The 22,497-nt window shown below is 52.1% G+C and overlaps 6 protein-coding genes across 6 annotated transcripts; 3 read left to right on the plus strand and 3 right to left on the minus strand.

Moving 5' to 3' along the window:
- Nucleotides 1-286: 286 nt before the first annotated feature.
- Nucleotides 287-3,199, minus strand: atgI (autophagy protein ATG9; the record flags this gene model as incomplete). Its single annotated transcript, XM_057215059.1, has 3 exons — nucleotides 287-637; nucleotides 750-2,415; nucleotides 2,475-3,199. The coding sequence occupies 3 exons, from the start codon at nucleotides 3,197-3,199 to the stop codon at nucleotides 287-289; spliced, it is 2,742 nt and encodes a 913-aa protein (XP_057076942.1).
- Nucleotides 3,200-4,884: 1,685 nt separating this feature from the next.
- N7516_002340 (amine oxidase, flavin-containing superfamily) lies at nucleotides 4,885-6,276 on the plus strand (the record flags this gene model as incomplete). The annotated part of the gene is made up of 1 exon (XM_057215060.1): nucleotides 4,885-6,276. One exon carries the CDS (start codon nucleotides 4,885-4,887, stop codon nucleotides 6,274-6,276), a length of 1,392 nt encoding a protein of 463 aa, XP_057076943.1.
- Nucleotides 6,277-8,717: 2,441 nt separating this feature from the next.
- Nucleotides 8,718-10,652, plus strand: N7516_002341 (uncharacterized protein; the record flags this gene model as incomplete). Its single annotated transcript, XM_057215061.1, has 5 exons — nucleotides 8,718-8,753; nucleotides 8,805-9,262; nucleotides 9,313-9,853; nucleotides 9,909-10,400; nucleotides 10,452-10,652. 5 exons carry the CDS (start codon nucleotides 8,718-8,720, stop codon nucleotides 10,650-10,652), a joined length of 1,728 nt encoding a protein of 575 aa, XP_057076944.1.
- Nucleotides 10,653-11,096: 444 nt separating this feature from the next.
- N7516_002342 (type I iterative polyketide synthase) lies at nucleotides 11,097-19,360 on the minus strand (the record flags this gene model as incomplete). Its single annotated transcript, XM_057215062.1, has 4 exons — nucleotides 11,097-11,145; nucleotides 11,605-18,916; nucleotides 18,970-19,114; nucleotides 19,166-19,360. 4 exons carry the CDS (start codon nucleotides 19,358-19,360, stop codon nucleotides 11,097-11,099), a joined length of 7,701 nt encoding a protein of 2,566 aa, XP_057076945.1.
- A 248-nt stretch (nucleotides 19,361-19,608) lies between these two features.
- Nucleotides 19,609-20,376, plus strand: N7516_002343 (nuclear transport factor 2 family protein; the record flags this gene model as incomplete). Its single annotated transcript, XM_057215063.1, has 2 exons — nucleotides 19,609-19,611; nucleotides 19,870-20,376. 2 exons carry the CDS (start codon nucleotides 19,609-19,611, stop codon nucleotides 20,374-20,376), a joined length of 510 nt encoding a protein of 169 aa, XP_057076946.1.
- A 349-nt stretch (nucleotides 20,377-20,725) lies between these two features.
- N7516_002344 (FAD-dependent oxidoreductase) lies at nucleotides 20,726-21,973 on the minus strand (the record flags this gene model as incomplete). The annotated part of the gene is made up of 1 exon (XM_057215064.1): nucleotides 20,726-21,973. The coding sequence occupies one exon, from the start codon at nucleotides 21,971-21,973 to the stop codon at nucleotides 20,726-20,728; it is 1,248 nt and encodes a 415-aa protein (XP_057076947.1).
- Between the last annotated feature and the right edge of the window lie 524 nt (nucleotides 21,974-22,497).

Genomic DNA, 22,497 nt, shown 5'->3' on the forward strand with positions numbered 1-22,497 from the left:
AGGTAGGTAGATTAGTATGTGAAAGTGTTCACCTGATATACGTAGGTGCCCAAGGTATGAGTGCCTGATATGCACGTGTGCATGCGGCCACCTTGTAGGTGTTTCTAAATTTACCTATGTACTCAAGCCATAATAGATAGTTAACAGCATGATAAAGCAATACAAAAGGTCCGCCATGAGACACTGAAATCCACATCAAATGGTCATATATCGTGTCTGAAGCATATAAGCTGTGATCTTCCTACAGCCTACCACCATACTAGAGGTTACATAGGAGAACGAATATCTAGATCCCCACATTTGTCCGTCTGCCTTCAGTATTAGCTTTCTGGAACTGCTGAATCAAACCCAAAACGCCACCCCCGCCAGCGATTGCGTCGATATTTTCGCCTTCATCGCCCTCAGTGGGGTCATCCTCGTCCCTGCTGGGTGGATTCATGCGCCAAGAATCGCCGAGGTTGCTGTCACTAGTACCTGCACCTGCACTGGAAGTACCGACACGAGCACCAGATTGCCGTGTTGTTGAATCGCGGCCATCTTGGGATAGCGGTTCTTCCTCGTCATCGATAGGATCCGTAGACGGGTGCTGGGAACGTCCGAGCCGAGAGCGCTGGTGCTGCTGGGGGGGTAGTTCGGGCTGCGGCGCGGAACCCAGTGGTCGATGGTTGGTGGTGCGGGTCAAGGAGCATGGACGGGGCAGGAGAGCGGTGATCGAATCCTCCAATTTGCTTTAGTTTAGAGGCGCCCACCATTGATTGAGGGTCGAATGGCATACCGGAGGTCGGCCCAGTGCGTGTCTGGAGATGGTCAAGGCGATCAGGAAGAGCACCGAACCCACCTGTAGTGGGTGAGCCGAGGGTTGGCAAGGTTGGCGGTGGGTGGAATGGTCGCCGGCTGGTAGGTTGATTGGTGGTACCGTAGTTGTCCAAGAAGCCATAGTAGGAAGCTAGCATTTTGCCGTCTTTAGTTGAGAAGTAATCAGTGCGCGGATCTTGCTTGCTAGGATTCCGACGCGCGGGTCCGGCTTGGGAGAGCACATTTGTGCCCTTCTTGAAGTCGAAGACGGCAAAAGAGCAGAGATAGCCTACACCGTCAACGTGCACGGTGAACTCCCGGAAGAAGTCAATGAGGCGGTCACTGCACTTGGGCAAGCTGAACCACAGGACGAAAGGAGTGAAAATCATGCTTAAGATCTCTTCCAAGAATATCACAATTTTCATTTGATAGAGGATTGCGAATTCTTTCCGCACATCGTCACTATGCAAACGTCCCTTCCACCCGGACGGGAAGTAATGTGTAAAATCGATCAGCTCGAGGAGTGCATACTCGGGGTCGAAAACATCAGTCTCTTCAGGTGCCAGCCCTCGCGCAAAAGCCCAGACTGTACCGAAGATACCAAGATAGAATAACACAGTCCGGTCAGGAGTAATCTCAAACCCAAGGAAGAGCTCCGGATCTATCACCGAAGCAAGAGCCAACACTGAGGCAAGAGCCCCGGAGATGAAAGCAACGAAACGTGCCACTTGAACGGTCTTATCCTTGGGGAATTGGTCCACATAACGACTGGCGAACGGATAAGACATGTTGATCCGGCGCTCAAAGAGATGCCAAAGCTCATTGAACTCGCGGAATTTCCATTCCGCCATAGGTGTATACTGACGGGAACCGATTTGGCCCGGATTCTTCTTGAACTCGTTGAAGTACCGGAAGAAGTAGTGCATCATAAAATATATCACAATAAAGGGCGCTACAAAGATATTCATGACGCCAGCGAAAACAAAGCGCCGACGTAAGCCATCACTCAGCGCTCTTCGATGCGTGTCCTTGAGGAACAGGGTTCGTAGTTGGCCTTGCTCATTAAAGACATAGTCCATGACACAAAGATTGAGATTCCATTCCATGGTTCGGGAGAAGAGTTGTCGATTTTTGAGGAATGGAATAGGGAGAGTGAGATCCAAAATATCCTTGTTTACCAATGCGATCATGTAGTTCTCCTTGCGCATTAGGCGGTTGGCAATGTCGTGAGCGTCCATTCGCTGCTTTGACTGGCTGCCCAGGAATCTTCGATGTTTCGTAGAAACTGCAGCCGCGGTAGATGGATTCGAGTCTCTCAACGCCATCAGTCGACTGACCACTTCCTGCCAGGAAATCGTCTGGACTTCGGCATCTGAAACGCCGAGCAGGTAGAGGTAGAAGTCATGCAGATGTTTGAGCCTGCGGATGTCTATCAGGTACTGAAAAAGCTTCCCAATCCAGAAAAAGCTGAAGAGCCACAACAAAAATGTGGACGACCCGGACATATTTGCTGTGCATTGGGGCACGAGGATATCATCCAGAGTCTTGCTCCGCCTGACCTTAGTGTAATCAATACAGTTGGTTAAAAATGTAGAGAAACCAACAACGAATGCAAATGTCCTGTGTATACTGTCAGCTTCTTGTATGGTTCTCTGGAAAGGGTATTATCGTGGACCTACAAGAGGTTCAGCACCCGGGTCAGCAGAATGGACCAAATTCCGTTCCCTAAGAAGTATATGTAGACATCCTTTAAGAAGTTATCCAGATCCTCGACGTTTGCCCACCGCCACATTGCTTTCTTCTTGGGATCAACATTGGCAAGGCCGGGGTGTTGGCCGGTGAACCATCTTCCTATGGGATGACCGCCTTCACTGGGCGGTTGTTGATGGGCCTCTCGTTCATTCCAGCGGGCTCCCGTAGGTTGTGAGGATGGCCCAGTACTGGGGCTTCTTCGTCGATTCGATCGGTCATGAGATCGGGGAGGGGGAGGTAACCGTGATTTCAGGTCTTCGTGATGACCTTCTACCAGGAGAGATTGAGGGACGTCTTCATCATGATCATCGAGCTCATATCCAAGTGGCGATTCTTGTGCCATCCATCGAGGCCGGGACGACTTGCGACGACGGGTGCCAGATGGAGAGGCTCGCTCTTCAGGTGCCTTGCCCGACCGTGCTTGGTTGAGCAGTGCAGTTCTGGGGGTGATTATTTCACTGTCCTGCGCATCTGCCAGTGCATCCTCCAGTTCCCTGTCACTAAATTGTTCCTGCTGGTCATCTATGACCAAACCAGCACGTTCTTCGAGATCAGAGTATTCGGACCCGGCGTCATGTTGGCGAATGGTCTCGTAGACCGATGGTGAGCCCGTTGGGGGTAGGAACCGAGATAATATGTTAGAAGACATCATTTTGGATCAGACTGAAGGCTATAGTCAGACCACTCATGGCAACAGCTTTAGAAGCCAGTGATAGTGGTAATGAAATGCCATCCAGCGGCGTTTGATAATGCGGAGAAACGGGGATCACTACCAATACAGGAGGCCGAATGGGATCGGGTTGAAAATGGGTATGTGCTCTGATTAAGGTGATTATGGGAGCTCATAAAGAAGTATGCATCTGACCTGGTCCTCGTGATAACAGTCACCAGGAGCTGTGATCATTCCCAGGTTCTCCAAACCTCCCGATAGCTATGATGACATAAAGAAGGGGGAATCCTTGCAGCCTCAGGCATATATGGTGGCGTGCGTCATGTGACATATTATTTATCACCTTATCTTATCTCCACAGGTGATATGGATGGATGCTTCGGCTTAGCAAGAGGTTTTGTTCTAGTTAATCAACTAAATCCTGCAAGAAAAGATTAAATTAGTGATATTAAAGACTATAGGAGAGTGCTTCTTTACTAACATTTTTGTCAGCATAGGTATATATTATCACGGTACATATATATATTACACTCCAATCTGATATACGTTTTTATCTCCTCCCTAGTGACCGTGTTCTCGGTATTTTAGTTCATCACCAAACATGATTTTTGATGAATGTAGGGGGAAAATGACATCGATAGAAGATCAGACAATATCGCTACCTATCCTTTACGTCTCCGAGGAAAAACGAGCAGTACACTCCTTATATGCCTTCAACAGCTCCATCTTAATCTGCGTAAATAGGACTCCACGCGCTCTCGTCCTTATAAGAACAGCGGTAAATAGAGAATCCCCAGGGTAAACCGCGCTTTTTAGAAAATTTATCGGATAGGGAAGCATCGATGTTCTTGTAATCGTCAAGCATACTGCGCGTCTGCTGATCTTGTGCCTTGCTAGTAATCCCACGGACGCTGGTTGGAGAGCTCCGTGGTAGACAGCGCTGGGGCAAGACCGCGGATATATGACTGAAGATAGGATGCCGAAGCAACATGGATCCGGGTTGAGATCGGTTGAGATCCGATACACCGGACAAAATGCCGTCAATCCGGTAATTGTAGAAAAAGAGACGGTTTGCAGGATTTGCAGGGTTTGCATCTCCTCAGCTTTCATGTCAGATGATCTCTCGGCAACTGGCTAGTATAGAAATACGATCCTCACACTTGGGCACCTGGGCAGATTTTTTGCCCATATGTCACACCGGAAAAGGGGTTAATTCTAAAACCCCTGCCCATACAATTCGATTTATAGTCACATTTGGAAATGCTTCAGTGTCGAGGCTTGTCAATGCTTGAAAGAAAGTTTTCTGGGCTTCTTATGAATGATCGAGAAAAGTAAATCTAGGAATACATACCGTGTATGGTTCAAAAATCATCCTATTAGAAAGGCTCGCAGACCGTTTAAAAATTATCACTGTACAACGAGGCAGTGTTTAGCAGGCTTCATTAGCCCGTAAGATCTATTCAAGCAATAGTTATTTATTTCAGCCGTGCTTACTTCCAAGGTTACAACTCCACTTCGGGGCTGTATCGATCCTCCTTCTGCCCCCTGGCCTGACACCGGAGTTTCTTGCGGAGGAAAGTAAGTCAGAACCCCAAGATGTATCTGTATAAAAGGCGCTCGCAGTACCTGTAGTGCCAGTCTCGATCAACTCCATTCATCGTTCCAGCATGTTGGCTACGTTTCTCTTCGTCACCGGGGCCCTGGCTGCCTGTGTCCACTCTCAGCAATTCGACCCGTCGGCATATGCTGCAGAGGACGTCATCGAGCGGGACTTTGCCATCATCGGCGGAGGAGCAGCAGGCACCTATGCAGCAATCAGTCTCGCCGATCAGAATAAGACCTTCACTGTGGTTGAAGTGACGGACCGACTTGGTGGGAACACCCGGACTTTTCGCGACGAGGCTACGGGGGCCAGCATCGACATTGGCGTGCAGCTCCACGATAATATCCCTGTCGTCCGTGACTTTTTCAAGCGATTAAACTCGCCTCTGGCGCCTTTTAAGCCCACGGATTTCGGAAACCCCAAGTACTACGATTTTACCAACAAAGTGGCCCTTACCAACCACACCCGGCCGACTATCGAGAGCGATTATGTGGCCGTGCTCAACAAGTATCCTTTCCTCGACGATCTCAATGACCTGCCGGACAATGTGCCTGAAGAACTGCTTCTGACCTGGCCAGAGTTTGCCAAGAAGCAGAATCTCTCCCCTAGATCGGCTGAGGCAGGTCTGTTATGGCCAGCGACCCCTGGCAATCCCCTGGACATCACCGCGCTGGCCATCTTCAACGACGGCAATCACATTGAGTTGGCGGAGAACACCGGGGCAGCGGTTCGCAGTGCCACTCACTACAACTCCCAGATTTACGACAACGCCCTGGCTGAGTTGAAGGAGCATGTCTTGCTGAAATCCTCCATCATTGCAGCCCAGCGTGGATCCTCCCGCAAGGACGGCGTACGACTCGTGGCCAAAACTCCCTCTGGCAATAAGCTCATCAAAGCCAAGCAGCTCATCATTGCTATGCCGCCGATCCTGGACAACGCCAAGTACTTTTCTCTCGACCAGCAGGAACAGTCCATCCTGAGCAAGCTTTCTGGCAAGCACTACTACGCGGGCGTTGTGAACAATACCGGCCTCGAGGCAGGAGTTGCTTACACCAACGTCGGCCAAAACACACCGTACCAAGTCGCCAGTCTTCCTGGAGTGGTCGAGATCGCTGGTTCAACTTCTCCTGGATACTTTTTTTATTGGTACAACTCGGTCGACCCTCAGACACAGGAGGAAATTGAAGAGGCCACTCTAAGCACCATCAAGTGGCTGCAGAGTGAGAGTGGTATCGAGGCCGTGGAGCCAACATTCCAAGACTTTGTGGATTACTCGCCGTTCCATTTGAGTCCCCCGACTAGCGACATTGCGGACGGCTGGTATGGCAAGATGAAGGGCCTCCAGGGCCACAGGAACACTTGGTATATCAACTCGCTGTTTGTTGTTAGCTCGACTCAGATATGGAACAACACTCGCAACATACTTCCGGAAATTATTGACGCTGCTCGGTCTTGATGTACCTACACGGTTTAAACTGTGTAGATCGTACATGGGTTTCCAGCATTTGCCTTGAGATATATTCTAATTCAGGGTTATATATACCACTATTGCAATTAACTTATTATTATTATTATTTTTATTCCTCGGGCTTTCCACGACCTTGGGTCGTATGCAGGTCGTATGCAGCCCCATAGCTAGTGCACCATATAATATATACATCGAATGAATTCACCCCCATGCGACAAGATTATCAAGTGTTCAGTACCATCATCCCTTGATAGCCGTCCCCAATGCAAGCGTGATCACAACTCTGACGATCTTGATGTCGGTCTTCCATGTTCTTCCGTTAAGTCTATTTGTTCCGTCCACGCTCGCTGGTATGCGAGCTCTCGGAATAGGTCCCTTATTAGGAACCTTATTACCACTAAATATGTAGTATAAGAATCCAAATGTTGCCAAATCCCCCGTATTACAGCAATACACAGTTCTATCTTATTGCAATACAACGTATACATTTCTATATAAGAGGTATATACTGAAGAGCTTCATTGTTGCCGAATCGGGGTACAATGATCTCACTCTATTATCTCATTGAGTAGATTGCAACATCCTTCACCACTGTGACTCGACATGGCCCCTGGTCTGGACTCCCCTGCCGCCTTAGGAATCAGCCACCGAATCTGCCACACTTAGGATCCTTCGGCCGCCCGGGAGGAAATCATATGATACATCAGCAGGATGCAGTGGTGCATAGCTAATTCAAGGTGAAGCGGTGGTGACGGCACCCCGCACGTCTCCATTGCGGTAAGCCCCTCGCCGCCGGAATACGCCCCCAAGTTCCAACCGGGCGGATTAGATACCCTGACAGAAATCTGGCTGTATTCAAAGGTATGGTACGAAGTACAACTGGCAGATGTTGGGTCCTCGGGTCCACGGGTGCGGACATCGATGACTAACTGTATTAAGCAGCTGCACGGATGGACTTTTCGATGGTATGCCGAATACTGATTGTCACATGATTTTATGGGTAAATTACCCGGTCTCCACCACTCTGACATATAGTTACATGTGACTTGACTGGACATAACTAAGTTCTTGTACCCCGCATGGTCCCACCTAGCTCTCCGCCAATATATCATCATACCGCCTACCGAAAACGCATAGTATCTATGAATATAATCTCCGTAAAATAGCACGCAAAACTGATTTTCCGCGAACAAGATGGTGTATTCTCCATCTTAAAACTCCGAAACAAATGCTTTTATTATGTGTCATTATTTGTAAAGATAAATATATAAATATAATATATGCCTTTTTTTCATATCTTTTTTACTGGCAGAATATTATATAATCATAAGATGTGGGGCTGGGGGATGCAACAACTTATATCCAGTCACTGTACCTTCGGAGTAAATATTCTGCATCTGATATAAGCCTCCTTGGCCCCGGGTAGCGTCAACCATATCAATGCTCGTAAGGCTGCAGCCTTTGTTGGAGTTGGCAACACGGGGAATGAGCCAATGGCAAAAATGCCTCAGTTACAACTCAGACCATCGTACTCCTGTAAAGGGGCCAGAAGAAGGTAAGCATGCGAGACGAGATTAGGCAAAGGGGGCCAAATTAGAGTTAGCAATAAGCCATAAGCCATAAGCCTTAAGCCATGGGTCATAAGAGGTGAGAGAGAGTGAGACCAGGGGCAGGAACCGACAAGGAAAGGCAGGAACGAACAACGAAACAGAATAGTCCCCCCTGTTGGCCAAGGCAGAGGCTCAGAAGCTAAGCGAGACCAAGCTTCACTGGCCAAGCGTCCTGAAAAGGCCGTATCCTGCATTTTATACTGCGCCCTCGTGGCAGGTCGGGTGCAGTCGGCTGTGCACTAGTTTTCAGCACATGGTGATGGGCTGATGCGAGATACAGCCAGCGATTGGTCCCACCTTGACAGACGGCGGGGGGCACCGCCAAGAAACCGGACCGGACCGGGGGTCCAGTCTTTGTCCCCGCCCCGCTAGCCCGCTAGCCCCAGCGTATAGTATCGAGTACGTCAAGCGAACCAATGAAGCGATATCGTGTCCTCTTATTTTGCTTCATGTAGTTAATCAGTCTGAGTCTTCATTTATATAAGCTAAGAATAGACGTGCTTTTTACCCTCCTTGGCCCGTGTCTCTTGGGGGCCACTGCATGTGCGGTCCTTTGCCGGTCCAAAACAGGACAATCCTGAATTTTCTGAAATTTATAGAAAATACATATCTGTACGAAAAAAAGTTTCGGAGGGTACTCCTATCTCTATATAAGCTAACTTTTATATCAATATATATATTTTTAAGAATTATATATTAATATATTGTTGATATTAAGCAATACAAAGCTGTAAAATTCATTAAATTATCAATCCAGATTTTCCCCGGCCTTAGAAGAGGAAGATCGATTGCATACTCCACAGACCGATTCAAGCAGCCATGCCGGGCCAACAGCGACAACAGCCGGGAATCGCAGTAGGCCTCATCACCCATTCAGCAAGTTTGATACTGACACTTTGAACGTAGTGCGAAGAATGTCGGCGACGAAGAATTCGCTGTGATAGGACACGACCTCAATGCACAGCGTGTGCTACATCCGGTGTGGAATGCATAGTGCGAGACAGCTGCCCGCCTCGAGGACCCAGAAAGGGATATCTCAAGACGCTGCAGAAAAGGATAGAGGAGCTCGAGAGCCAACTAGACAAACAGGGAACATCTCCAACACCAACCTACCAGACCGTTGACAACGACAGCAGCATAGACAACAATGAAAACCATACCACAACGCCCGAAACCACAGATATCCTGGAGTGGCCGGCAGCACCGGTAGAATTCCCATTCCCCACTGTGGAACCCTGGGGATGTTTCGACGGTTCGTACACGAGCCCGCTCCTTCAATTACCACCAGTGGACAGCGTGCTAGAGATGGCCCAAATTCCAATGGAATCCGCTCTCTTGATCTCTCCCATGCTGCACAATGACCTGTACGTATTACCCTCGTAACTCGTTTGACCACAGTTCTAATATGGCGTAGAGACCAGCTGTATTTCGACCGGGCGTATGCGTTTGCGCCAATCATCCATACCCACCGCTACCGATCATGGTCTAAACAACCAAACAAGAGCAAACAGAAGACATGTCTGCAGTACGCTATGTGGACGTTGGCCTCATCACTCTCCAGCCAGTTCTATGTTCAATGTTGCAAGTTATACGCGAAAACGAGGCAGCTTCTGCACGAACTCGAAGGAGAGGAGCCCTGTCACCAAATCTCTCTGGAACAAACCCAGGCGTGGGCCTTGCTTTCGATCTACGAGTTAACCTGCCAGGACTTCCACCGAGGCATGATGTCCGCCGGTAGAGCTCTTCGCTTGATTCAGATGATGAGACTATACGAGCTCGACATGGCTCGAACACCCCACACCATGCAGCTAGACCAGTATCAAAGGCCACTCACTCCGGGCCAGGAGGACTGGGTTGATATCGAAACGAAGAGACGGACATTTTGGTTGGCATATCTAATTGACCGCTTTACGAGTATGGTGGATGGGCTACACATGTTCTTTGACGAGCGGCTGGTCAGTCTTGAGCCCTCCGTGAAAAAGAAAAAGAACAGATATTTACTCAATCTAGATACGAGCACGCCTGCCAGCTCCCGAGGCAAACTTTGCAAGCAATCGCCCGAAGGACATGAGTTTCCTCGCGGACGTGGTCCCGGATGTCAGCGTCGAGTGGCCACACAATAACCTGTCGCCCTTTGCAGAGTGTATCATCGGGGCCACCATGTGCGGACGGGTTCTCCAGCATAAGCAGAACGCCCCGACCAGACCGTGCGAAGAGTTCTGCAGCCGACATCGAACTCTTAATGCACTGCTGGCGCAACGGATTAGGATGTTACGAATCAACGCATCACTGGAGTACCCGGATCCCATCATCGCATTTGTTGCCCTGGCGGCACAGATCGACGTGCTTATGCTCTATGACCTGATTGAATCCAAGCCATTAGGGACCGGCGTGGAAGGAACGCACCTTGCTCAAGCGCTCCATGCAGAACACCAACAACAGGCCCTAGATGCCGTGACCGATATCTCTCTGCTCGTGGCTGTACTTGGCCAACACTTCCAGGTACGCCAATCAAGTGTGATAGAAGTGTAAGCTGATTGCTAAGAATAGTAGATGCACCCTTTGACCCCCATCCTGCTCCTCCTGGGCGCCCGATTCTCACAATCCCACCCCGAGCTAAACGACGCCTATATTAAGCTTATGCCCAGCATCTTAACAATGTTGCAAGCTTCGACGGGCCTCAACAAGCTTTCACAGAACTTTTTTCAGCTCTTAAAGCCCCAGGACGATGTTGCAATCTACTCTGTGAGATAATGAAGGAGTGAGCTCATTACACCCCGATTCGGCAATAATGAAGCTCTTCAGCATGTAAATCTTATATAGAAACGTATACGTTATATTGCAATGAGATATAACTATATATTGCTGTGATACGGGGGATTTGGCAATTCTTATACCTTGTCACCCCGTAGGCAGCTTACATACATATTTGCTAATAGGGTTCCTAATAAGGGACCTATTCCGAGATCTTCATGATATTCAAACGTATTTGCTACAGCGACCGGGATTGCCATTTGAATGCAAGCAAGGTGATACGACTTGAAGCTAATGCATCAAGTAGTAGGGGTGGCTCATAGTTAGGCCCTTGTTGTTGTTGGTCATCAGCATGCGTGCATTAGTCTTTGATATAGAATCCGTCTAGTATCTTCAGTTCCTCAGATCCTCGGGTTCTCGGCTTTAGGAGCTGCATTTTCCGTATTAACGCATGGAGCCCAGAATAGTCTCGTACTCCAGTACTCGGGTAGTGCTAGGTTAGGTTATACGGGGGGACTCTGCGGACCAGCGTGAAGGGGAATGGGGCTACTTTCCTTTTCTGCAAGTTAACTACACTACCTAGGTACATGGGCGAGGACATCTGCCCAGTTAGGATCGGACAATTAAATCAGTCCGGAGTATAAGAGGAAGGAATAAACGCTTCTATTAGTGCAAGAGGTCTACCGGTCTATATATACACACATAAGAATAGCAACAAAGTCAAGCGTCAATCGTTCATCACAATGTTGTGGTAGTGGCCTAAGGCTGTCAAATTAGTGCCTCAGGCATTAACACCTCGTTAGGTAGTTAGTCAGCAGATCCTGCCTTTGTAGCAATCAACTCTCTCCCCACTTTCTGGCCCACAACTCTGTACAACATAGTAGTCTCAACAGATTCAGAGGTTAGGTACGTCGACTAAGCCTGGAAATGTCTGCTTTTCTCCGCCACCAACCCAGCCAACGCATCCATACTGGCTGTCTGTACGATATTGAAGATGGAAATATCCGCCGCCGCCTGCAATGCAAGCATGTTCCTCAGCTCCACCGCAATCAGCGAGTCGACCCCAAAGTGGGCCGGTGGCTTGCTGAGATCGATCTCCGCAATGGGAGTCATGAAGATGTCCGCAAGCTTCTTCGCAATAGCCGCACCGATGAGCCCTGCTCCTTCCTGCACGTTGTTGGCCTCTGCGAGCTGCGTGGCAAGCGAAGAAGTGGTATCTTCGCCGTCCTGTCGCGCCGAGGCCTTAGTGTGCGGTCGCAGCGTTGCATAGCGCGCATCACGGCCGAGCTGGGAGCGACCGTTGGGGTCCCAGTGAGGACCCGGGGATGAGGTAAGACCGACGATGATTTGAGACCGGCCCAGTGGATGTAGAACCGCAGCGTTGAGGGCACGGAGAACAATGGCCTCGTCAAGCATGGCGAATTCACCATCCTTGCGCAGTCGCTCGGCGACTCTGGTGTCTGTCGAAACGTAGCCAATGTCAGAAATGGGACCGAGGTCAATGGCCACGCCGGGCAGGCCCTGAGATTGGCGCCAGCGAGCCATGGCGTCTTCGTAGGAGCCACCGGCGGCGTAGTTGCTTTGCGATGCAATGCCTGCGACGCCCGAGACAGACGATAGCATGACAAAGAAGTCGAGAGAGTCCGGTCGCGAAAACTCGGTGTGCAGGTTCCAGGTACCGTACAGCTTGGGACTCAGGCCACTGCGCCAGTCGTCGAGTGTCATCTGCTCGAAGATGGCGTCGCGCAGTAACATGGCGCCCTGGATGACGCCGCGCACTGGAGGGAAGCCATCGTCTTCGCAGGCCCTGAGAGCTACGGTCAATGAGCTAGGGAGTGAGATGTCGCAGCTAACGGGCTTGACTCGACAGCCCATATGACGCAGTTCGTTGATGAACAGTGCCCCGTCATTGTTCTTATTCCGGTCGAGATCGAGATTGCCAGCACTGCGAGAAAGCAGGATCAGGTGCTGTGCACCGTGTGCCACCAGCCAGTGCGCGACTGAACGCCCGATACCCCCAGCACCTCCCACGATGAGGTACGATGCATCGGGTTGTAGTTGAGTTCGAGCTGTTAAGCCCTTTGGTTGGGAAACCACGTAAACCTGTTCGCCCGATCCAGCTGAAAGGACAACTTTACCCATCTGGTCGCCTGTCTGAACGAAGCGGAAAGCCGCCTGGACATCCCGCATGGGGTAAACGGTAACAGGGTGAACAGGCTTCACCACCTGCTGTTCGACCAGGCTGGCGACCTCAGCAAGCGCACGGTGCACATCGGGTCCTCGGCGCTGCAAGAGGGTTGGGACGTCCATTGATATGAAAGAGATGCCGCGAGAGAAAGACTCGAGTGCCATGAGGCTGTTGCTCTCGATGTCTGCCTTGCCGATATGCATCAAATAACCGAGAGGTGCAACTGTGCTGAGACTTTCCTGAAGTAGCAGACCAGAAAGTGAGCTGAGCACGAGGTCCACACCGCGTCCCTTGGTGGCAGCCAGAACAGCTGGGGCAAAGGATGCGTCGCGGCTGGTGAAGATACGTTCAGAAGAGATGCCGTATTCGCGCTCGATAAGGTCTCGCTTCTCAGGGGAGCCGACTGTAGCGTAAATCTCTGTGACACCCAGGTGCTTGGCCAGCATGATTGCGGCCTGTCCGATGGCCCCGGCTGCAGCATGGATGAGGACTGACTGCCCAGCTGCCAGGCTTGCGCTCCTGACGAGACTAAAGTAAGCAACTGTAAAAGCTAGGGGAAGCGATGCAGCGCTGACAAAGTCCATGTCATTTGGCATCTGCATGACCCCATGCCATGGGACGCGGACATTACTGGCGAAAGATGCGCCGGTCGAAAGGGCGAAGACACGGTCACCGACCCTGTAGCCCTTCGCCTGAGCCTCAGACCCAAGTCGCGCAATGATACCGGCACATTCGAAGCCCATCGATTGATCCTTGAGCTGGCCCATAGCGGCCATGACATCGCGGGAGCAAGCCCCGTGAGCTCGAGGGGTGATTTCCACAAGTTCTGGCGATAGGTCCTCATGGGTTTCCTCAATGTCAACAAAAGCGAGCGTGTCCAGGTGTCCTGGGATGCCGACTTTCAACCGGAGTTGTCGGTCCTGGAAGAGGCGCTCTAAGGGAATTCTGCTCTCGTCCTGGTCACTCCAGCTCGGCACAAGCGGGCAAGTGACCATGTCGTTGTATTGCTCGTCCTTGTAGTAGCGGGGAATATGCAAGGCACCGTTTCGCTCGGCGTATTCGAACTCGGCTGGACCGGTTTGAGTGCTACCATGCCCAAATCCCTCCTCAAGGACCTGTACGATGGCCGACACGGCGAGGTCTGAACCCGGGGAGCATCCGGCTGCATCTTCATTTGCATGTGCAGGGTCAAGGTCCACGGAGATGAAGTGGCGGCTGATGTATTCGTTGCGCAGCACACGCAAGAAGCCCTGGTGCAGAGCCCGTTCGGGGGCCTCACCCTCAACAGTCCCACCAGTTGTGACCCAGAGCAGGCCACTGCACTGCGTGACCATTGCGCGCAGGCCTTCCATCCGCACTGCGTCCAGGTCCGCCAGAATGGGCCGGTCAAGCTCGCCGATAAACACACAGATCTTGTTCTTGTATGTGTCGCTGCTGCTCCTTTCCAACACGAGGTGCGCCGTGGCGGTACCGGTCAAGGCCTGAATGCGCTGGCACAACTGGTTGACGATGGCGGGTGATGGAGGTGTCTTGATGCTGGAAACGACTACAAAGCTGTCTTTAACCTTGCTCAGGTCGGCTTTCTGGTCCTCGGTAGGCACAGTAGACATGATGACGCTGTTGGTATGGATATCGCTCTCCGAGTCATGAATCTCAACGTCGACACCACTGAAGCCCGCACCTTGAAGCACGGTGTCCCAGGACAAGACTGGATTCTTGTCCTGTAACCAGCCTGGAAGTAAACCAAAGACGAAATCCGCATCAACCTGATTCTTAGTCGTCTCCGCAAAGAGCAACGTGCCCCCTGGCTTCAACAGAGTGCGTACATTTCCCAGCGCACTGACCGGGTCCTTGATAGCGTGTAGAGCATGCAAGGATACGACAACGTCGTAGCTCTCTGGGCTAAACTTCTGCTTGGATGGACTCTGCTCAATATCGAGTTGGTCAAACTGTAGCAAATCGGCCCAGTCGGCAAGCTGAACACGCGAATCCTCCAATGATTCTGACGATGGCTCAGTGATGTGCCAGCTGGCCACCAAGTTCGTGTCAAGGGTCTCCAGTATGCGACGTGTGGCGAGGGCACCAGTACCGCTCCCAATTTGAAGGACGCGAGCACCTGGGCTCCTATGTGCAACCGTTTGTAGCAGAGCAGAGAGCTGTCTGAGGGATGATGACTGACGCATAGAGTTGGCGTTATATTCATCCATTAAGGTACTGACTTCTTCCACGCTGCGCTCACCACGAAGGATAGATGGGAGGAGGGGTCCGAGACGGTAGACCACCTTCTCATCAACGCTCTCCATGGACTGCTGAGGCTCCACGGGCTCCTCGGTAGTTTGATTGACCAATCCACGTAGCAATGCGTAGTATTTGGCCAAATGTGGCTGTTCCTGCAGTCCGGCCACATCCCCCGGAGTCAGCTCTCTTAGGGCAGCAGAGGCATAAGAAATGCACAAGCGCTGTAAGTCCCTGACTACATCTGCCTCTTGATCAGAGTTTGTAGACGCCAGATGCTTTTTGATCTGTTCGAAAGCCAGCGGGTTTCGAAGCGAAAGGTCAGGTCCCCAGACAAGCTTGCTGCACACCTCCTCCATCGAGGTGCTGGCTGAGCTGCCCCTTCCCAGCGACGCCAGCTCGACGCCCTGCATCCTGAGCACTGCGTCGTCCGTCTTGCCGTCGAACAGTGTAATGTCGGCCCTCCCGCGTTGGGGGTCGTCATGAAGTAGGGATGTGTCGCACTGCAGCGTGTGGCCGATCTGGTGGCTTATGTTGCTGGATATCCACATCGATCCGACAGACCGCGGGAGCTTGGGCTCTTCCTGTAGCGCTCCGACGCTGGGAAGGGCAGAATAAAAGGCTACAATGACAGCATCGAGGGTGATTGGGTGCATCAGGCTGTTCTGTGCTGCCACCTCCGGGTCTGTATCAGACGAAGCTTCGTGGCGGATCGTGATATCGCATATGGACCGCGGTTCTCGGCCATCCTGGATGATCTGGGTGGTGTTTTGGAAGAGAGGACCGTGATAGACGCTGCGTGCCCTGAGATTGGCAAACAAGTCCTGGGGGTTTGGCTGGCGGGTGTAAGTCGACAATGGACGACGACGTTCAGTCTCTAGGACAGCTGACTCCTCTATACCAACCATGCCCGTAGCGTGCAGTGTCCAGCGGTTCTCCAATGTGACTGACGAGACCTCAAAGCGCCACCAGCCTTGAGCCCCGAGCTCACGCTCAGGGACAGACTGGAGCGTGGTTCGGATCTCCACACCATCCGCATTGTCTGGAATAACAAGGGCAAACAAGAAGTTGATGTCACGCAGGCGGAGTCCTGAGATTGCCTTGTCCTGATCAGTCAATTGCCTAGCAGCCTCGATTGCAAGGCAAATATAGCCGGCGCCCGGGTATACAATACTGCCTTGGACCATATGATCGCGCAGCCACGGGGTTTCGGTGACACGCAATACCCGGCGCCATACGGACGCGCCGGGGTCATTGCCAGCGACGGGCATGCCGAGTAGTTCGTGAGGAGGCTGGCTGCGCTCGCGAATGGCACGGTTGACTCTGGACTCTTGCCAATGGCGCATCGTGTGATTCCAGGGATACGATGGAAGGTCGGTCAAGACCTGGGGGCCCTCGTCGTCATATTCAGGCACGGGGAGATTGATCTGGTCCATGGCAAGGGATTGTCCTTCACGTAACAGGTTGATCGCGGCGGAGCGCATACTGTCGCCTGCATGCTCGTCGCGTACGAGGCAGCCCCAGTATGGAAGCTCAATGCCCTCAAACTCGGGCAGTGACAAGATCTCGCGGATCGGACCTCCCAGGGCTGTATGAGGGCCGACCTCGAGAAGGACATCGACGCTTCTGCCCGTCGGGTCATCAGGATCCCCGAGAACCAGCTCAGTCAAGGCGTCAACGAACTCTACCGGCTGCACCAGACTACCGACCCAGTGATCGGGGCTGGCAATCTCCTTGATGTCGGTGATGCGCCCGCCAGTGACTGCCGATGAGAAAACCATCTTGAGCTCCTTCTTGTCGCCTTTGACTACACTCCGGGCCATCTCGATTCGAAGACGCTCCCGGTAGGCATCAGCAAAGGGGTTCATATGGTGTGAGTGGTATGCCTGTTGGACCTTGAGACGACGAGCAAACACGTCGTTCTGCTTACACAAGTCGGTAATCTCGTCAACGGCGTCTTCATCACCGGAAATGGTGACACTTTGAGGGCTGTTGACGCATGCAACCACAGCTTTGCCCTTGGTCAGCCTCTCGAGGTAGGGCTGCACCGCGTCAACACCCATCCCGACCGCGGCCATAGCACCTTTGGCAGATCCCGGTGCGCGCTGTGTCTCGTCTGCTACAAGGATGGCTCGGAAATAGGCTGTAGCTATGGCCTGACGATGTGTGAGGGCTCCCACAGCAAAAGCCGCTGAAATCTCACCTGACGAGTGGCTGGCGACTCCTGATGCCATGATGCCCCAAGATTCAAGCAGACGGACTAGAGCAATCTGCAGTGCTACACAGATGGGGATGCTGATCTTTGTGTCATGGACCTTTGATGTCTTCTTGTCACGCTGTAGCTCCTCGAGCAGTGACCAGTCAGTCCCGAGGGCGTCCAGGTACGTCTCAGCATCCTCAATGGACCGACGGAAGACAGGGTACAAGGTCAGTAGCTCACGACCCATGGCATACCACTGCGCGCCCTGGCCGGTGAAGATCATGCCGATGCGTGGGCTCTCAGAAGCTCGACGGGTTGGCTTGAAACGAGGCGATTCAAGGGCTTGGATCGCAGAGTCGAGAGTCCCGTTATCAAGATGGACCTGGTGCGCTGCAACCCACTGGAAGAAGGTCCGACGCTCGCCCAAGGTGTAGACTAGGTTCTGCAGTAGCTGCTCGGATTCCTTGTGGTCAAGAGACTTGTGCTTCTCCAGATAGTCCTTGAGGTCGGAAACCATTTGCTGGCAGCCTCGTTCGTCGCGCGCACTGAGGATGAGCACTTTGGCATCCGAGACATTGTCCGAGACATCCCCATTTTTTTTCAAGCCGTTGCCATTGATGAGTTCAACATCCAGACCTGAAGTCAAGGTCCAGGGGTCGGCGTTCTCCAAAATTACATGAGCATTGGCACCGCCGTAGCCAAAGTTGTTGACTGACATGCGGCGAGGGCCATCAATCAGACTGTCAGGCCACTGCTCCATCGTCCTAACCACCTTGAGTCGCCACTCGTCCAGCTTGAGCTTGGGGTTGGGCGTTTCATAGTTGACAGTAGGCGGGATTAACCCCTTCTCGAGACACAAGACACCTTTTATGATGGCAGCAAGACCCGAAACGGCCTCAGTATGGCCCACGTTGGTCTTTACGGAGCCAATACGCAGATAGTGGTCCTTGTCGTCCCGGCCTTGGCCTTCGCTGAAGATGGTGGCCATGGCTTGCGCTTCAATTGGGTCACCAGTGGGCGTCCCTGTGCCATGAGCCTCGAAATATTGGGTGCCGCGAGGGTCAAGGCCAGCACGGTTGTAGCATTCCCGCATGAGATCTACCTGCGCTGCACCGGATGGCGTTGTAATTGTGTCCGTCTTGCCATCCTGGTTCAACGCTGTCTCACGGATCACTGCACGAATGGGGTCATTGGCAGCCAGCGCATCCGAAAGACGCTTGATAATGATGGTAGCCACGCCCTCTCCGCGGCCATACCCATTAGCACGGGAATCAAACGAGTATGACCTCCCGTCAGGCGACAGCATCCCCAGCGACCCGATGGCCTTGAATGTGTCCGGATTCAGCATCACGTTGGCGCCAGTCACCATGGACATGTTGGCCTCACGGTTGCGCAAGGTCTGCACCGCTTGGTGGAGAGCCACCAATGTCGTCGAACAGCCGGTTTCTAGAGTCATGCTGGCGCCCCGGAAGTCGAAAAAGTGCGAGATGCGGTTGGATGACATGGGGCTCCATGTGCCGACTACGTTGAATCGTGGTAGTCTATCTTCGTCTCGGATGATTCCCTCCTGGTAGTCGTGGGCGAAGACGCCAGCAAAGACGGATGCCTGAGACCCCATTACCTGGGACAGGGGCAAGCCGGCTGAAAATTTAGTTAGTTGATGTCAATATGACTCGAAAGCACGGAGAGCAGACCGTTTTCAAGCGCTTCATAAGCGGATTCGAGCTGCAGCCGGAATTGAGGGTCGACCACCTGGGCCATCTCCGCCGAGTAGTTGAAGAAGGCTGCATCAAAGGCTGCTATATCCTCTTCCAGAAAGTGACCCCCTTTGACATGTGTCTGGGCTTGTCAGTAAAAGCCTCTAGGTTGCCATGCAGAGAGTGGCATTACCGTGCTGGTTCTTTCGTGGTTTGCGTGATAGACTCCTTTGAGGTTATACCGATCCTCCGGAATCTCACTCCATCCGGTCTTGCCTGATTCCATAAGGTCCCAGAGCTTGTCTGGATTGCTAGCACCGCCGGAAAACTTGCAGCTCATGCCGATGATGGCAATCGGCTCACTGGCCCACTCGCCGTCGGTGTCCATTTCGATGTAGAAGTAGAATGGATGGTCGTCGGGGCTTGAATATGATTTAGTTTACAAAGAGGAAAAAGGGTAGGGAGGTAGCAGTCCGCAGCTAAAGTATGGCAAAGTATTCCGAAAGTAAAAGTATCCTGTTAAGGTGGAGATATCTTCATACATATACATATATATATATAAACACATTTACCAGCCCCTACGAATCAATTAATTCACCGAAGCCTATCACAATCAGCTACACTCCTACAGTAAGGATGGTGCGGGCAATCCCTAATCCCTAATTCCTAGCCCTAATAGCTCAAAATAGTTGCAGGCCATCAACGCTACATTTTTTGTCCGACACGCGACAAACTTCAAGCGACATCTCACGTCAGGCTGAGCCACGGACATAAGATATTGTTTATGCTGTTGTATACTCCGTCTATTTATTATAAGGGGTGGATGTGTCCTGTAGCATCGAAATCAGCCCACCAACTTGCCTTCATCCTCGACGTCAATTTCAATCACCCCTACAGACAATCCTCTATAGACAACATGGTTCGAAACGGAACCCCCCTCCCTGCCAAACTGGCTGGCCCCCTCTCAGCGACCGCGAGGCCATCGCCGACGCTTGCTACCGCGCTTTCGCCTCCATCGATCATGCCAGCGAGGAGCTTCTCGAGTCCAGCGCGACGCCCGATATCTACACCGACATCGCCTTCAAAGCGTGCGACGGCTACGAAGAGCTGAAAAACAAGGTGTGGATTAATGTTGCCGAGCGAGTTGACACCGTCCACTACCTCTCCAACGTCCGTGTCAGCGTCGACACTGAAACCACTGCCCGGGTCACCTTCAACGCCCAGGCAGTGCACTGCCTCGTGGGAAAGGGCTACGAACCAGACTCTACCAAGTTCACTACCGGTGCATTCTACGCCTGCGATGCTGTCAAGGTGGACGACCTTTGGAAGCTGAAGACGATGAAGTCGACTCACATTTGGTCTACTGGCGATCCTTCCATCATGAAGCCCCCTGGTAGTGAATAGATAGGAGTAGATAGTCGTTATGGTACTCGACAATGTTAAAGTGTTAAATTGCTCTCGCCGGTGTCTCAATATCTTCCAGTCAGTAACTAGTTAGGGTTGTGCTCCAGGGCTTTGATGATTGATGTTACGTAATAGTAGTGGTTAGTCAGCGGGCACGTGTCACACAGGCAGCAACTGGCTGCAACCAATAAACATCATCTTACCTTCCCCTGAGCTATCGGCGTAACACGTGAGCAATGTCTGAACTGGGTCGTAGGAGAATCTACAATCAGGAGAAAGCCCATAAAGCTCACAGGCACAAGGTTTAAAAGACACACAAAATCGTTTTAACAACAACTTAACAGAGTATCTACAGTAACTTTCGGTGACTCCTCGCCAACGCACGCAGTTCCGGCTGGAGAGGCGCCAGCACATCATAGGTCACCACGTTCCCCCAGTTCTCCTCGAGCTTCTGCTTCATCCGCTGTGGATCACGGCCTGTCGGTCCGTACCTCCAGTGGTACATCTGGCCCATCTGACGCGAGTGGTGGTGGATCCACCGGCCTCGCTCCAACCTTGCTCCACTGTACGTCTGGAGCGCCTCTCCCAACGCCTCCTTCAGCTCTTCGCCGGCAAGGGCCTGCTGCTGCACCGACTCCAGTAGCGTGCAGATAACAAGGGCGTCCTCAACGCCGGTGCAGGCCCCCACTCCCATATATGGGGTACTGGCGTGTGCAGCGTCGCCGACGAGACAGGCTCGACCGCGGGCATATGTCGAGGGGGGATTATCTTCCAGATCAAAGATCCCCCACTTGACAACCTTCTCGGGATAAAGTTTCCAGATGTCAGCAATCTGCGGGCTGAAACCCTGGAACACCTTTGCAATCTCGCTGCGGTCCACTTGGACCGTCATCCTATCGGGGTCAGGAAACTCCGAGTCCTCGTAAGCGAAGACGGCGATGTTGAGCAGAGTCATGGACATGACTGGATAGCAGAGCAGGTCCACATTTGGCCCCAGATGGTTACAGGCGTTCTTCGCAACCTTCTGACCGAGGGCTTTGATGCCCACATCGATGGGGACCATGGTGCGGTATGTGACGGTGTGACTGAAGCCTGCCCGGCTCTCATCCGCTAGCATGACCTTCCGGGTGACTGAATGGATGCCATCACAGCCGAGCAGAACATCGGCCTCGGCGGTGCTGCCGTCGTCGAAGTGGAGAATAACTTTGTCGCTGACCTCGTCGTAGCCCGCAAGCTGCTTCCCAAAGATCGTCGCTTCTTCAGGTAGCATGGCCGCCATCCCCTTGAGGAACTGCGATCGTACGCAGCCCCAGAAGCTGAGGTTGTTGGTGGGCGTCCGGAAGAGCAGTGACTTGGACTCATCTTCAGCTTCCTCGTTTGTCCGAGGGTGAAAGCCGTTCCAGTAGGCGTTGCTCGTGCTGGCGTCGGATTTGCCGCTCATGCTGCCCAGGAGCTCAACGAGAGCTGGATCGATCATCTCCATCCACTCTCGCGCTGCTCTGGTGAATGCAAACCCGGCACTGACCTCGTGCCAGGTCGAAGCTCGCTCATAGATGATTGCGTTGATGCCCCGGCGACGCAGGCCGATTGCTGTCATGACGCCGATGATGCCACCGCCAACCACGGCCACTTGAAGGGGGGTGCAATGCTTCCCATATTGGTAATAACGAGTTCAATTGATGAAGAGGATGTAGTGAAGAAGGGCAATGGAAATGGCACATTGGATAAATCTATATATATCCATGTCCATGTCCATTCCATATTTGTGGTATGACCCGGAACCCGGAAGGCTGGGTCCGGACTTTGGATTCCCCATTTGAGATGTGATTCCATGCCCATCCACGCGGAGTCCTGTATGCATCCTCGGATCAATTCAAAATCCATGACGGATATGCAACGGAGTAGGGAGTAATACCACATCAAGGTAGATCAGTGCCGTTTCCACGTGCTTGACAGGCTTGTCACCATATCATCTGTCTTGAACGTTCACCCCCGGCCTAGCATATTCAGCATTTAGCATCGATGTGTTTAGGCTGATGTACGAGCGACTAAATGTGTCACTTTTGACTTAATTATTATTGGGTTATACTTCCTGTCTGCTTTCACCATCGCCTTCTCGGA

This window comes from Penicillium verrucosum (assembly GCF_028828655.1).
Source record: "Penicillium verrucosum strain IBT 35672 chromosome Unknown utg000001l_segment0_segment0, whole genome shotgun sequence".
Lineage (NCBI taxonomy): Eukaryota > Fungi > Ascomycota > Eurotiomycetes > Eurotiales > Aspergillaceae > Penicillium > Penicillium verrucosum.